This window comes from Coccinella septempunctata, chromosome 3 (genome assembly GCF_907165205.1).
Source record: "Coccinella septempunctata chromosome 3, icCocSept1.1, whole genome shotgun sequence".
Classification (NCBI taxonomy): domain Eukaryota; kingdom Metazoa; phylum Arthropoda; class Insecta; order Coleoptera; family Coccinellidae; genus Coccinella; species Coccinella septempunctata.
The window spans coordinates 4,016,022-4,032,121 of NC_058191.1; the positions used below are offsets into that span (position 1 = coordinate 4,016,022).

Sequence of the window (16,100 nt, forward strand, 5' to 3'; positions counted from 1 at the left end):
TTTGGTTATAGGTACTCTTGGAGAACACGAATATCAAATAACTAGTCAACTATCGCTCAGTTAATTTTTGGATGATAGATCAAGACTAACTTTTCTCCACAAGGAGCTAAAAGGAATACTATTTTGCTTCGGTTCATCTAAAAACTGGCGACAGACAAGAATAACTCGCTATCGAAATCTGATGTTAATAGTATGTCGTAAATGTCTTCACAATTCAGGAAATACCTTATTATGGTGAAAGATGAGTGATCAAGATTTTTCTGACAAAGTGAGTATAAGGGCTGAAAACATTTTTTGATGAAAGGCTCACTCCAAATATAGAGATGCAAAACAAATATAGCTCGAAAGCTGAATTATTTATTATAATGAATGCAGCCTCAAGTTGAAAAATACTGAATATTATTTGTGAAATTTTCCGAATCTTTCTGTTATTGAAAGATACGATGATTTCTATGCCTGATTCCTTTGATGCATTTGATTTTCGAGAATAATTAACAATCTTTTCATCCTTCATCGGAAACCGCGTTTACGAAGTAAAACTTGCATTCTTCATAGTGGACAGATAGGCTAGCGACAGCCCTGACAATGTACAATACTTAATTATATCAAAAAATAATACACGTCAGAAATATGAAGAACTGATTAAAAACTTAAAAAGGCTGTTATATCGATATCGTTGAAGCAATGGAAACACCGAAAAAAACAAGCGATGGAAAAACAAAAAAAACACACCAAAAGCAATGGAAAAAACGAAAAAACACACCAACAAAATTGTTTTAAAATTGTCAAATTTCTAGCAATCAAATTTGATGCCCTCTTGCACCAGCTTATTTGAGGCAGGCTTAATGTTGAGACTTATATAACTATAAACTTATTACTCTGATTTTCATATATTGAACATTTCAATTCGTTTCTTTATTGAGTTCAATATATTTTCATGGCATATAGCAATCACTGAAATATAAAAGTATTGCTTAAGGAAGCCTCAATAATCCTCAAATAAGTCGGTGCAAACGAGGATTATTTTCCTGAAATAAACATATTTTTATTTTTATGTTTGTTTTGTATTAGCTTTATACCTTTTATTATTCAAAAATTTCAGATACGAATGAATTTTCTTCTTTAGTTACCAAAGATTTCAAAACTGAAGAAAGATTGGAGAATTAAAAATATCACTATCGTTTTATAATATAAAAGATTATATTGAAGACATTACTCACAAAAAAATACATTTTTTTCCCTTTTTCGTATATACCTACTTGCGCAAAACAACGCTGAAGTACATGACTTGGGTAGTAATCTTGCGCCTGCTCATCAGTTGCTCCATTAACCATTTTTGTATTTGCATTTGTATTTTGTGCAGCTTTGATATTTTGTTCTTTTTTCTTATTGAAAAATGTTTGGGGGTAATTATTTCAGATATGAGTTGATTAGTTTTTCATCCAAATAGTTCATACTGTGAGTGACAAGAGTGGAAAAAGTTCGGTATTCCAAGTAAGTTTTCTGTCAGTGATGATGTAAATAAATAGCTCTTCGAATAATTGTTTAGGTTAGAAAATCAAGTATTAGATCTAAATATCCTAAATGTTGATCTCCTATTTCAGGATTTTTGAGTTTTCATTCTATTTAAGTTATAAGAACTTTAATTATAAAATCTTCACTGATCCTTTAGTCAGATGGAATCCATTTTAGGTCATATTCATCACTAATAAATTTGGGAATTCTCTCGTTTGAGAACCATTATCCATGGAAAATTGAGTGAAAAGGAACTTGCAACTAATAAGAATCATTTACTGATATTTTTCAATTATATTTTTGCCAGATATTTGTTGGAAATGAACTTAGAAAGTTCCTCACGATAACAGACACGACTCCATTTTCACGTATTCAGGTCTCAATTTCTCATGAAATAATTTCCATTGAACGCAACAAATACAGATGTTTTCTTTCAAATTCAATTTGGTATTTATGCTCCCTTATCCGAGTTTTGCATACATAGTTTTAACAAGCTTTCTATCTTAATTCCTTCTCAGTTTTTGGCTAGAAATTAGAGACTCGTTAAATATTACTCTTAATTTTTCAATAATCAATTCATGCTGTTTTTGACTTCAACTGGAGATGATTTGTCGGGTTTATTATTGTTAAAATGTTAAATTATAAACATTCCTTTACAAACAATTGAAGTGTCTGTGTAGATCTTTCAGAAAAAATGAATAATGAAACCAAGAAGGAAGAAACGAATTTGCATGCTACTCAGCGCATAAATCCTGATATTCTTCTGCAAAATATTCCTGTTGAAGAACTTCTTGGATCTGTTACAACTTATTCTGAAGGAAATGATAAAAATCAGGCTTTACGCTCCAGTGCCAGAGTTTTCAAGAAGATAAAGCTAGATGCTAACTTGTTGAGTGCTGCAAATACACCTGAAAAATCAGGTATGAATTATAAATCACTTTATGATTTCATAGGATATTCCATATTTTCTTCAAATATTCTGTTTTGTTTTCAGTTCCGGACAAAAAGGAGGAACAAAAATCTGATCAAACTCCTCATAAAGAACAACGAAAATTCAATATATCCTGGATAAGCGAAGAAGTTAATAATTTATTTTTCGATGCAGTAAATGAGTATGGAAAAGATTTTGAAAATATTTATGCTTTCATCTTGCAGAAACTGAAAAAGAAGGGTGTTACTGATGAATTCAGAAAAGATCATGTTAGGCACCTTTATTACAGAACTTGGCACAAAATATCCAAGTACTTAAAGTTTTCTGATGGTATATGAGAAAGAGAATGTCATAAGAACAAGTTTACATTTCACACTTTTTCAGGTGTGAAAAGAACAGTTCAAGAGTTGTATGGACTTATAAACTATGGGGAACTCAGGAAAAAAGTACCGACCACACAAAAAATTTACTTCAAATTGAATGAGCTGGTTCATCTAGGATGTGTTACTGTACGAGTGAAAGGTAAAATGCTAAGAGTGAGAACTCCCATGTGTCCTGCCCTGCGAAGACTAAATAAACTAGATGGTAAGTAGTAAAGTGAATTTTCTTTCCATATGGTGTGGCTGTTTGCACAGTGTGATCCCATGCATACTTTTTATGCAGAATCACCAATTTAGATGATTGTTTCGAATTTCGATATTTTTTTTGAAATTTATCATCATTATAGGATTAACAAAATAACAGTTAAGACTGCATTGATGCTCAAATATTGAAGAATTTTTTTGACTACTGATTTGACAGTCGGTATTTATTTATTTAGCGAATAGATAGTCAGTAATATTGGATCTATACTGAATAAAACCATTATTTTGGGCCTCTGTGTGCAAAATTTTACCTGATGAAATTTTGCCATTATTCGAAGATCAAGAATTTTAGATGAAATGAAAATCCTATGAAATTATTATAATTGAGGGTCCAAGTGCACATATTTATTTAGAAAAATTATCGCAAGTGCAGAATATCACACCTAAAGTTATCCTAATTAAAAATTTTAATTTTCTTTGAAGTGTTTTTTTGTCATATATAAAAAACTAAGACATTAATAAGATTTTATTAACTCAATCCTGGATTTTCAAAATGTAAGTCATCTTCAAAGCCAATCAATTCAGAACTAAAATAAATGCACCTTTTTACTTCCCTAACTTTTCCTTTGATTTGAAATCAAAAGGTTTGTAGGCGCAGATTTTTGCAATTGTAGTGAACTTTGTAATCAAATCATCATACCAAAAAAAGTCTACAGTTATAGCCTTCTCATTTCTTTTCTATTTTCAAGAAAGTATTTCTTCAAGCACATTAATTTGATGTTCTTGATAAAGATTTTTCTAAATTCATAAACACATAGATTACTCTGAATCAATGGAATCAGAGAGCAAGGTGGCTGCAATCCAGAAAACTATTCTTCCATCCAGTTTAACATCCAAGTTTGAATGATATAAACATGGTGATTCTCTGGGAAGGCTTATTAGGCGTTTATGGAGGACTAATCATAATTTTGTGCTGAAAATTTGCACATTGGGGTTCTTGACAATGAATAACTTTGTAATTTTTTTGAATAGTAAAATATTTTCAGGCCTCTGCAACTTCTGGCTATACCAGAACAACCTACTACTTTCTTATTTCAAATGGTACACCCAGTACATCTTTGCATCGCTACATAGCTGATTTGTCTTTCAAAAGTGTGGTGTTCTTGGGTAAAAACTCAAAGGTTTATGAATTATTGCTATTCCCATGATGAAAATGGGAAGTCACATTATTTCTTTAATTATTTTTGCTGAGGAGATTTTTCACAGTAGAACCCTTAGCATTTTAATTTTTTTTAATTATATAGTGTTATAACACTGCGGTTTAGAACTAAAAAGTACGGGGTGTTTATGAGAAGAGCATCAAATTGGACATATCGAATTCATCAAAACTCAAAATCTTTATATAACTACCTATATTTTTGATTACTTTAGTCGGTTCTATGTAGAGGAAGAGAATGGTTACTTGAATAAACCCTATACCTAAAATAGAAACTTTCGGAGTTATCAAAGATAAACTTGAAACTGAGATTTCTGGAAATCGCAGAATAAAACTGAAATTCTAAGTAGTTTTGAAATATCATGAATGGTTTTTCATAAATTGTTTGTAGTAGTACAAAATGGCTCTCTTTATTTCAAGTTTTTCTTTGAAGACTCTTTCCATTTTAGGGATAGTGTTTACCTAAGTTACCTTCCCTCTTTTTATAGGTAGAACAGACTGAAATAATGAAAAATATAGGTTGTAATTTGAAAATATTAAGTTATCATGAATTCTATTTGTCCAACTGGATGATCTTGTCCAATTGGATGATTTTGTCATGATCTACACCCTGTACATTTTAGATCCAAACAGCAAAATTATAATACTTCATTATAGAATTTAGGTTTAAGTTTTTTTGGACAAAACTTCCTCAGCAGAAATATTCCAAAAAGTGTGACCTCCTGTTTTCACCTTTTTTTCATCAAAATGAAACATGTTGAGTTTCACCGAAGGTGATGCAAAGATATACTGGGTGTGTCTTTTGAAATAAGAAAGTGGTAGGCTGTTTCCAGTATAACTGGAAGTTACAGGTGTTTGAAAATATTTTGGGGAGAAAGTTCATTGTAGAGAACCCTTCACCGAATGGGCTATTACCAACATATTTCCTAATATAGTCTATTCAAAAACTATCTTCTGAAACTTTTTAGGGTTTTCACTCCCAATCTAGGGAACAAAATCAATTAAAAAATTGAAATAACCGATTTGCTCCTTGCACTAATTTTTTCTACTTGATTTGCTCCTGACAAATTAGTGCAAGAATTTACGCAGGAGCAAATCGGTTATTTCAATTTTTTTATTGATTTTGTTCCAGAGATTGGGAGTGAAAACCCTAAAAAGTATCAACATCCCAGTAGGCCTTGAAAGTCCAGCTCCCAGCTCAATATCTAGCAACAAAATATCCCCAATAATTTCTGTAGATTCGATTGCAGAACTAAAATATATAAATATAACATAGAAAAGTATTTCAAATGAAGAAATACTCAAATTCAGGCCAAATGAATCAGCATTCAAAATTGATACAGTGATTTCCTCAACTTGTTCGATTAAATTAAGAAGATAAACGGTAATACAAAATTGAAAATATTTTCAGTCAGCGCATAGATTTATATCTAATTGCTCTATGGATCACTGTCAATTCCCATAACCAACAAGAATTCTGCAACTCAAAATCTTACTTTATTATCCACACAGCCACCCTTGATGTCAATCATTCTTGATTAGGGTATATATCTATATATATTTCATATATGAGATTGTGCATCTGTACCAATTTTTTTCAGACAAGGATGATGACCTGAAATTACCACCAAGGGTGATTATTCAACTGCAACCAAGAGATATGCAAGCTTTCCTCAAAGTGCAAAGTTTTGCTTTGAATCCAAGAGTAAAAACTGAATTACCACTTCAAAAAAAGCTTAGCACTTTCATTAATTGCGTTTCAAGAAGATGGAAAGCTGCAGAACTGGAATATGTATCCTTCTGTCTCAAAAAAAATTACTCATTTCAAAGAAGGATTATACAGGATGTCCTGAAATCAATACAACAAAATTTGGCCATAGATTCTCCACACATAATGGATGATTTTGCCAAGAGGCCGTCTATTCAGGAATTACAGCCTCCTGGATTTGCACATGAGAATGCACATACTATAACGTTATAAGTTGATGTGATTGAAAAAATATTAATATTAATACGGCAACTATGCATCTTTGGAAAACATCAATGTGTTCAACTTTGACCGCAAGTTTATAATTGAAAAGCTAAAGTTCAGTTTATACAGCAACTAAGATGAAATACGAATTGAAATAAAACAGAATAAAAAAGCCCTATTGGCAGATGGCGAATATCTGTTAGTTCTTATTTCAATTCTTAGTACTTTCTAAGACTGTATAAACCCTCCTTTAAGCTTATCCTTCCATTAGTCAACTTCAAAAACGTCTCAAGTTAATATTATTTCCGAGATTTTCCTTAATTTTTGGAACAGCTCAGGAACAATTATCCAAGGGAAGAAGTTTTGAATGGAGAGAATGATGATGAGATACTGGATATAGATGCTACACTTATTACGTCACAATTGAAATTCGCTCCCCCCAAAGGGGCAAAATTAAATTTGGCACGAACTGAAGTATGCGATTTCATCACAAAAGAGAATATATGTCTGAAGGCTTACGAAGAGAGGATGGGAATTGATGGTTCGAAAGTAAACGACAAAAAAGACAGTAAGTTTAAGAAACATTCTTTTATTTTAGTTTATATGATATCAAGTTTATAGTTTATATTTAATCGCAGGATACTCGTCATTAGTAACACTTTTTGATAAAATAGACAGGACTTACACTTAGTATATCAGAATAACACAAAATAAACAGTATAAATATATAATTAAATTTTTTTTCAATTTCACATTGTTCAGCCAGTTGTATTCACGATTTTTGGTCACATCTTAGTATCTGTTTATGCTTAATCCAAATATAGTGTGGAATTCGGAAAAAACAACTCTGAAATGGTGGAAGACCTTAAAAAATCGCGATTGTGGAATTGGATTTCATTCTTTCAATACAGTCGATTTTCTTGAAATAAAAGTCTTACCAAAGTCGTGCTCAATTATTTTTAATGTGTCGACAGGGCAAAAAATAGTTAAAATTTGTCGTGATTGAACTACTTTTCATTCTAAAGGTGACCGAAAACAGAATCATTTTTTTTCAAACACCAGGGGTCTATTGCACCAATCTATTTTGCTACTTTTTACTTTGTATTATATTTTGTCAAAATTGAAAATTATAATATGGATAACTGACTACTAAAGTCAGAAGAAACGTGCTTGCTTTATTGAGATTCCAAAATGGTATGACACACTGTATTTCCAGAATTGAATACAAAATAATATAATATTGCAATGAGTTACAACTGAGATGAGACATACAAGCACAATAAAGCAATCATTCATTAGAAGGTGTAGAGCGTGGATTAGAGCTAATAGTGGCCACCTGGAACACCTTTTGTAAAATTTAATTTATTAAGACTATACTTATTTTATAATTCTTGCTTTTCCTCGGTTTTTTTTTTCACTATTGAATCCCATAGTTATCAAATCAATATTTTCGAGTAATGAAATCAATTTTAGAATTTTTGTTACTAAGAAAAAAAGGTCTTGTCTCAATGTAATAGGAATTTATCTCACAAACCGTTTTATCGAATGAAATTAATTTCGGAATATAGTTTTTCATTTATTTGATTAATCTTTTTCGAACACAAGATATTACCCACGTCTTCCAGTTTTCACATTATGACCGCATTACGTACCATAAAAATAGCAAAAATTCAAAGAACCCAACTCTTGAAACTAAGTTGGACGCTATCTGAGGAATATTTGAACGTTTTGTAAAATAAAAGTATTCTTCATATTTTTTTGCAAAATGCGCCGTTTTCGAGTAATTTGATCTTCAAAAATAAAAAATATCTGTAGTATTCGAAAAATTGCGGCTGAATGCAACTCTGTGTAATAAATCCACAGATGTTTTGTGTCACAGATTTAGCTAGTGATTCTGAAGGGCTTTTGTTTTTCCAGTGGTGGCATAGCTCATTATGAAAACTTGAAATGGCTATATTTTTAAAATAGTATGGTAAAAAAGTGTTTGTCCTCAAAAATCTACTGTTAAAATATTTGTACGAATCGAAGGCTCACCCTTTATACTTGGCACAATATATTTCAGCCGTTGAAACCCAAATTTTCGAAAAGTGCTGGGATCATTCATTTTGTAGCACAATTCAGCAGAAAGTTTTTTTTTTCGAAAATCATAAAGTGCTAGGCCAAGTTCAAACATATATGGAAATGAACGATAAACATACATTTATTTTCAGCTAAGAAATCAACGCAGAAAGTGAGAACTGATAGTTTCTCAGAAACTATCACTAAGTTGCCAGTGAAGTCTGAACTGAGGGATGGGATCCAACTTCTGACTGATAAGAATGACGTTGAAAATGTATCAATTCCTAATAATTCAACTTATATTCTGAACGCCGTGGAAAATCTAGCTTGTCCGACTACTGTTACAGAGGAATGCCTTCCGCACATAGAAAGTGACACAGCAGTTAATGAAGAGGTTATGTGTATTTCAACGAACAAAGAGAAGAGCTCAGATCTGCTCTCTTCACCTAGTACGTCGAAAACCCCACGATTCAAAAAAGAAGATAATTCGTTTGATACAGTTCATCCAATGGACTTGTCGTTTGCACCTGTTGATAAATCACCGATTGTCTTAATTCCCGATGAAATTTCCGATGATAATAATAGGAAGAACAAGGACATATCTGTTGAAGAACAATTATCCAAATTAGATGAAATAAGAAATGGCTGGACTGTGGATGACTGTGATAATTTAACTATAGGAGAACTGTACTTAATGGTAAGTAACTTATTGTTTCTCTAGCTCTCAATTTCTTTTGCAGGAATATAAAATTTTTCTTTTTACATTGAGCAACATATTCCAAGTAGTATGTAGTACTAAATACTAAGGGCCGTTTGCACCAATCCCCCTTAAAATGAGTACTCACGACTGCCGCTTAACAGAATCTTAAGTAAGGGGCCCTTAAGTTTTGATATCTAGTGATATTTCAGTTTTTCATTTTGGTGCAACTTCATTCTAGTCCAATAAAGCCTTTTCATTGGTTGGCCGGTTGGCGATGATCGTTGTCATTTCATTAACCCAACTTTATGGTCCTGTCAGTCAGTGTCAAGTAAACTATTATATTATTATCAAAGAGTGACAACTTTTTGTTGCTGAATTAGCATTATTATTGATAATGAAATGGATTGTCAAATAAAAGGTACTTGACGTTATTAGAAAAACCACAGCAGTTCTGCAGCCAGTTTATAAGTTCAACAAATTATTTTAGGTTAGAATCCCGCCCTTAAATACCTAAGTGGTCATTACAGGAGCGCTTAAATTTAAAGCTAGCTTTAGCCATTTAAATGTCACTTAACAGTTGGTGCAACGTAATTTAAGTTAAGGGTTCATTTTAAGGGACACTTAACAATAAGTGCGTTTAGTGCAAACGTATCTAAGTAGCACATTTGAAATCTGCATGCAGTACACTAACATACTGTTTGTGAATACAAATTTATTGGTGGGTGGTGGGCAAAATTGGTGATACATGAACTGCAACTTTTTAACCCAACGAGATACAGGAGAATGAATGGCACATTACGTTCGTCTTTTTTCGAGAAACTTGTAATGCCATCAACTGCATTTCACTATCTTCTATTGTTTTCGAGTTAGAGGCCAAAATTGAAATTTGGACGATTTCAACTTTGGTCAAATTTTGAAATACTCATTCATTGCTGTATCTCGTTGCCGAGAATAAATCTACAAAAAGCCAAAAAAAAGCGGTGCGAACAAAGATGACGTTGTACGATGATTTTTTCCAACAGTTTTATTTTGAGCTATAACATGAAGTTAACATTTTCCAACTGTTTTATGAAAATAATCTGTTATGTGGTTCCGTACGTTTTCAGTAACAACAAAATTATATAAATAGACATTTCTCTCTCTCTCTTCAGTTTGGTTCTGCATCAAAATTGGTTCTGGAATATCATTGGGTGAAAAAAGTAAACCGAAATTCAAGTAGTGTAGATGGTGAGGTTCCAAACCTGGAATGTGAAACAAAATTGAATGAATCGAGTGATAGTAGGTTGGACAATTTCGGATATAGCGACACATTGAGGAAGCTAGTTGACTTAATGAGAATGCATCAAAAAAATGTTACCCCGAAATGTTCTTGCGGTCATATATGCTCCCCTAAAAATACATCATCCAAAAAAATTCCCACTAAAGTGGTTGAAATCGAAGAGGTATTTATAAATAATTTTTCACACTTAAAACTGTTGAGTTGTAGAGGCATTATTGAAAATTTATTTCTTTCCATCTTTAGAAGGTCAATAAGGCCGAAACGGAGACTGAATCGTCACCGAGCACAGCAAGTATTGAAGAACAACAGCAACAACAAAAACAAAAAATTCCTAAATTTGAGGATTTTGTGAAGCCACAAAGTAAAACGCCACCAGTTCATTTAATTGCTCAACTCGATGTGAGTATGATGAAGTTTTCTTCTTTTCGCTTGAAGTTTTATTGATATCTAGGGTGGCTGTGGAAGATCGAAATTTTTAGTCCATTCAGTGCATAAGTGGCCAAGGACAGTTTGATTTTTGTACTTTTCTTATGATTTTGTGTGTGTGTCTCTTCTTTTTTTTCATCTAAACTTACATACCATACTGTATGAAATATTGAAAATAAGAAATATTAATCGAATTTTCAGAGTATTGAAAAATTGAAACCTAAATATAGTATAAGAAAAGGGCGAAGACTTATAACCAAACAGCTGGTTGTGGAGAGGGAATTACCATTGATGCCAAAGGCAAGCAGCGGTCACCAAATAGTTTGTATGAACATCATTTCCCGTGGTGGCAAAAACTCCAGCCATCAAACGAGTGTCGGTAATGGAGAACAAGAAACAGATACCGGCGCCATAGAATGTGATACTGATAACAATTTCGAGCAAGTTGTGTGTATGGAAGAAGATTGTCGTCGATTCTCAGAAGTGATAGAAAATAAATCGGCGGATACAAATATGAATGCGAATGAAATGGACGGCACCTATCAACCTAATAACTTAGATGGTAATTGATTTATTTATAAACTGAGCTTATTATATATTGAATGTAATTTGGAAATATCGGTCTAAGGAACAAAAACACGCTACCATTTTCCTTCACGACGTTTCGGCACTTTATTAGGCCTTCTTCAGGCTGAGAAACAAGTAAAAACAAAAATCATAGACATATGTAAACAAGCTGAATATAAACATCACACTGGATCTATAAGTCATAAAAAATTTTAAATCTACATATAAGACAATTAAACACTCATAAGAAAGAAATTCAAACAAGGAAAAACAATTCAATCTTGTAAAAATATCACAGACACTTGCATATAGAAAATCGGCATTAAAAATTAACCAGGAAAACCGAGAATGGATTTAAATATCGATGTTTGTTTGCTTGCAGGGTCGAAGTTTTTTGGTTTTAATTATTCTGACAATGAGTATCTCCCTTTTTCTATGACTTTAATATATTTAAGTGTCTTGTTGGGTCCGCTGTGATATTTTTACCAGATTGTAGAGTTTTTTATAGTTTGAATTTCTTTGTCATGAGTGTTTCTAATTGTCTTTTATGTAGATTTAAAATTTTTCTTGACTTATAAATTGATTGTGATGTTTATATTCTGCTTGTTAATATACGTCACTGATTTTTGTTTTTTACTTGTTTTTCAGCCTAAAGAAGGCCTAATAAAGTGCCGAAACGTTGGATCCTATTTTTTGAATATACACGATTTTCAACGAATTTCCGTAAACAAATTCTCACAGAAATCGAACACCACTTACACTGCGCAAAAAAATTAACGCACATTCTGAAAATCTCAATTTTTGAAAGTTAACTCTACATTGACTTTATAACTTATTTTTTATGTTCTCTCGGGAAGGTTTTGAACGAAACAAGACACATTAAATGGAAGAAAAATTCAGGATTTCACCGAATCTTATGTGAAAGAAGAGAAATGAACAATTTTCAAAATACTGAAATGCTGATAAGTGATTTAATACTTGGTATTTCCACCCCTTGCGTTAATTACAGCTCGGCAACGACGCTTCATACTCAAAATGAGTGATCTTAAAATGTTCTGATCTAATCCTTCCCAGATTTCTCCAAGTTGGATTCCTAAGTCATTAAGAGTAGCTGGATGATTTTCTGAACTTCTCAGCCTTTTATTGAGGTTGTCCCAAACCTGCTCAATCGGATTGAGATCTGGACTTCTTGCTGGCCATTTTTTGGGAGACTTCAAACCTCTTCAAGGTACTCCTGAACGATGCGCGCACGATGGGGTCTGGCATTATCGTCCATAAAAATGAAATTTTCACCAATGTATGGGGCAAATGGCAGTACATGCTCTTCAAGGATGTTCCTTATATACTTATCAGCATTCATAGCTCCATTATCAACGACCACTAGGTCTGTGCGAGCAATCAAAGATATTCCACCCCATACCATAATCGATCCTCCCCCGAAGCCAGTAGTATTCAGGAAATTGCACTGAGCATATCTTTCATGTGGACGTCTGTATACAAGGGAACGTCGATCACAATGGTAGAGGCAGAATCTTGACTCATCTGTGAAGAGAACTCTTTCCCAATCGGCCTCTTCCCAATGGATATGCTCTCTCGCAAAATCCAAACGCGCCCTTCGATGGGCTGGGGTAAGAGCTGTGCCTCTTGCCGCGACACGAAGCCTTAAATCATATTCTCTGAGGCGATTTCTTATTGTCTGAGTGCTAATTTGCACCTCACGAGTTTGCTCAAGCTGAATTTGAAGGAGGCGAGCGGTTGCAAACCGTTGTCTCAACGAAGAAACTCTCAAGTAACGTTCTTGAATGGCAGATGTTACCCGTGGTCTACCTTGTCCTGATCTTCGGACATTCATACCTGTCTCCCTAAATCGCTGCAACATTCTGGACACACTTGTATGGTTACTCCAAACCTTTCTGCAATTCTTGTGTATGTCCACCCTTCTTCTCGCAAAACTACCGCTTGGGCACATTCCTCTTGGGTCAAATTGCGTGTTTCGCGTTGCATAGCAATCGAGTGTAGAAAATCAAACGAAAGAAAAACTATTGATCACTAGAATTGATCGAGAACAACTGATTTTAGAATGGAGCCAATACATTCAAAATCTGATAATATCATCTTTTTTATTCTTGCTGGGAAAAAACATCTGTATTGAAGAAAACCGTTGAAAGTGGATAACATATGCATGCATCATTCTGATAAAAATAATTATCATTGAGAACATCTTCAGTTGTAGAATAAATTTGAGATTTCCATAATGTGCGTTAATTTTTTTGCGCAGTGTATTTTCAGGACATCTTTGTGACCGGACATTTAAAATAATTTCATTTTCACTGTAAATAAAATTTCACGGAAATTTTTTATTCGAAAAATTAATTCAACTTGCCAACCGCGAGAAAAATCTTGAACTTTACAATTATTCACAAATATATCTGAAAAAAAATATTTCACTCATGCTTGGAAAACGGGGTATCTTCTGATCTCATCTACACAACTTTATATTTTTGAGAGTTTAGGGTAAGACACCCTGTATAATGAAATCTCTTGTGTACAGTGCACGTCAAAATTATGGAACAAATTCATTTTCTCAGAAGAAAAATATTGGTCAACAAATATTTTGACCTGAATCAGGTCAATTTTTGTTTCACTTTTACCAAATTTTTATGCATTTTTGAAGGAAAGTGGGTCATGTGGTACTTTTTTGGCAAGGCCTTTGTATCTTCTTCACAGGCATGCAGAAATTTTCAAGAAAAAATTTTTTTTCTAAATTTGTTCAAAGAGGTTTTCAGTATGTGCACTTTGTCATGGCTCATTTACTTTGAGACGATGGTACCTGATGAAATTTGTCACCGAATGAAAGTCGACCATTACAGTTTTGTTTATGCACAACTTTCAACCCCCTCACGTGAAAAATTAAAATGTGTGAAACACTGCGCTTCAGTTATGATTTTAAGTAGATATGTTATTAGTTCGTTTCTACTGAAATTGAAACTTTTCCATAAAATGTTTCAATTCAAGGAAAGATTTCTGACAACCCAAAAAGGGTTTGTAGGGGTTGAAAGTTATGCACGAACAAAACTGTAATGGTCGACTTTCATTCGGTGACAAATTTATTCAGGTACCATCGTCTCAAAGTAAATGCGCCATGACAAACTGAAAACCTAACCTAACCTAACTAATTTAAAAAAAAAATGTTTTCTTGAAAATTTCCTCATGCCTGTAAAGAAGATACAAAGGCCTTGCCAATAAAGTACCACATGATCCACTTTCCCTATTCATAAAATTTAGAGGGTTGATGGAGATGGCACAGAGTGCAACAAAAATCCTTCAAAAATACATAAAAATTTGGTGAAAGTTAAACAGAAATTGACCTGTTTCAGTATTTTTCCTAAATATTTTTCTTCTGAGAAAATGAATTTGTTCCATAATTTTGACGGCTAGTTTTCTAAATACTCTTTCTATCTTCTATTCTTGAAATAACATAATTAACATATCGGCAAAATCATTCTGCGATATCAGTGACAAAATCCAATTTTTCCTCTGTTTCAAGGTCTCGGGTGAAAATCTAAATATTAACACATGTTCATATCTGTTTACAGCCTTATTGGACCCTACAAGATCTCTTAGTCCTTCGGTACTCCTCAAAGAAAATGAAAACCAGTGGATCAGTTCAGATGTGGCTGATTTTTCCTTGAGTAGTTTTTTAGGTCATCTAGAATCCCCAATGAAATCTCATGAGGATGTAACTGAGGATGTAGTAAGTTAGTGAGTGGTGTGGCTTTCTCATTTCTCATAATTTCTACTTTTCTAGGTGGATTGTCAGTTCCGGTCTCTCTTGACTGAGAATAGTTTTGATTATACAGCTAAATTCGCTGATTTGGCTAATAAAGTGGTAGGTGACACAGCAAACTGATTTGTTATTTTATTTAATGTATATTTTATAAGAAAAAATATAGTACTACTTATATGTCTATCACTTTAGTTTTTCTTTCAATCTGAGTGTCAACTATTGTTTTGAAAGAGGAAACCTATCCCAGTACTATACACAGTTCGGCGTCATCTAAGTTGTTGGCGATAACAAGGAAGTAAAACGCAGTTTAAGGGCCAATATCACCAAACGGTGAATAATTCCTTTCAATGATGAAAATAACGACGACATATCTGCGTCGAACTACTGGTTGACTTCCGGAAGGTTGTTTCCTGAGACAGAGGGCTCCAGAGGATCAGGTGATTCCAACAAGGAACTACATGAAATATATCGCCAAGGATGCCTCAGTGGCAGATGATAGCTGTCGTTATGGCTGTGCGACACATGAAACTATCCAGCACGTGACCGGGGGATGTCAGAAATTCGCGGGCACGGGGAACAAAAATATACATGATGCCGTTGCCAAGATTCTTCACCAAGAATTGGCATTAAAACACCATCTTCTCACAAAAGGTTCCTTATCAAAATTATCATCCGGATGCTGTATTGGAAAATGAACATCTCAAGCTCTACTCGGATCGCACGGTTCTCACAGACCGGAAAATATCCCACAATAGACCAGACCTCATATTGCTCAATAAAGATGAGGACAGAGCACTATTCATCGATGTGGCGATTCCAAATAATAACAATCTTCTAGATAGGCACACTGAAAAAATTTCAAAGTACAGAGATCTCGAGAAACAAACCAGGAGACAGTGGAAGCTGAAAGATATCAAGACCATCCCTATTGTCATTTCATTTACAGGCCTGATACCGAAGAAACTACTAGAGAACTTGAGGAAACTTTAGTTGGACGAAAATATCTATAGAGTCATGCAAAAGGCGGTACGTACTGCTGGGAACGGCGAGAACTGTACGCAAGTA

At 33.5% G+C, this 16,100-nt stretch overlaps 1 protein-coding gene across 2 annotated transcripts; it reads left to right on the forward strand.

Moving 5' to 3' along the window:
- Nucleotides 1-1,301: 1,301 nt before the first annotated feature.
- On the forward strand, nt 1,302-15,218 carry LOC123309832 (protein cramped). Of its 2 annotated transcripts, none has more exons than XM_044893115.1 (12): nt 1,302-1,549; nt 2,196-2,435; nt 2,510-2,776; nt 2,831-3,031; nt 5,848-6,038; nt 6,552-6,786; nt 8,429-8,973; nt 10,128-10,418; nt 10,499-10,654; nt 10,883-11,243; nt 14,845-15,002; nt 15,057-15,218. In XM_044893115.1, exons 2-12 carry the CDS (start codon nt 2,210-2,212, stop codon nt 15,156-15,158), a joined length of 2,733 nt encoding a protein of 910 aa, XP_044749050.1. In that variant the 5' UTR covers nt 1,302-1,549; nt 2,196-2,209; the 3' UTR covers nt 15,159-15,218. The 2 variants fall into 2 exon arrangements, with proteins under 2 accessions (XP_044749050.1, XP_044749049.1); XM_044893114.1 differs by having other exon boundaries at nt 1,303-1,494.
- Nucleotides 15,219-16,100: the final 882 nt, after the last annotated feature.

Bases quoted from the DNA above. Each gene is read 5' to 3' on its own strand.
- LOC123309832 (XM_044893115.1), top strand. From the start codon at position 2,210: ATGAATAATGAAACCAAGAAGGAAGAAACGAATTTGCATGCTACTCAG. The intron at 2,436-2,509 runs GTATGAATTATA...TTTTGTTTTCAG, and splicing joins AAATACACCTGAAAAATCAG to TTCCGGACAAAAAGGAGGAA. The intron at 10,419-10,498 runs GTATTTATAAAT...TTCCATCTTTAG, and splicing joins AAGTGGTTGAAATCGAAGAG to AAGGTCAATAAGGCCGAAAC.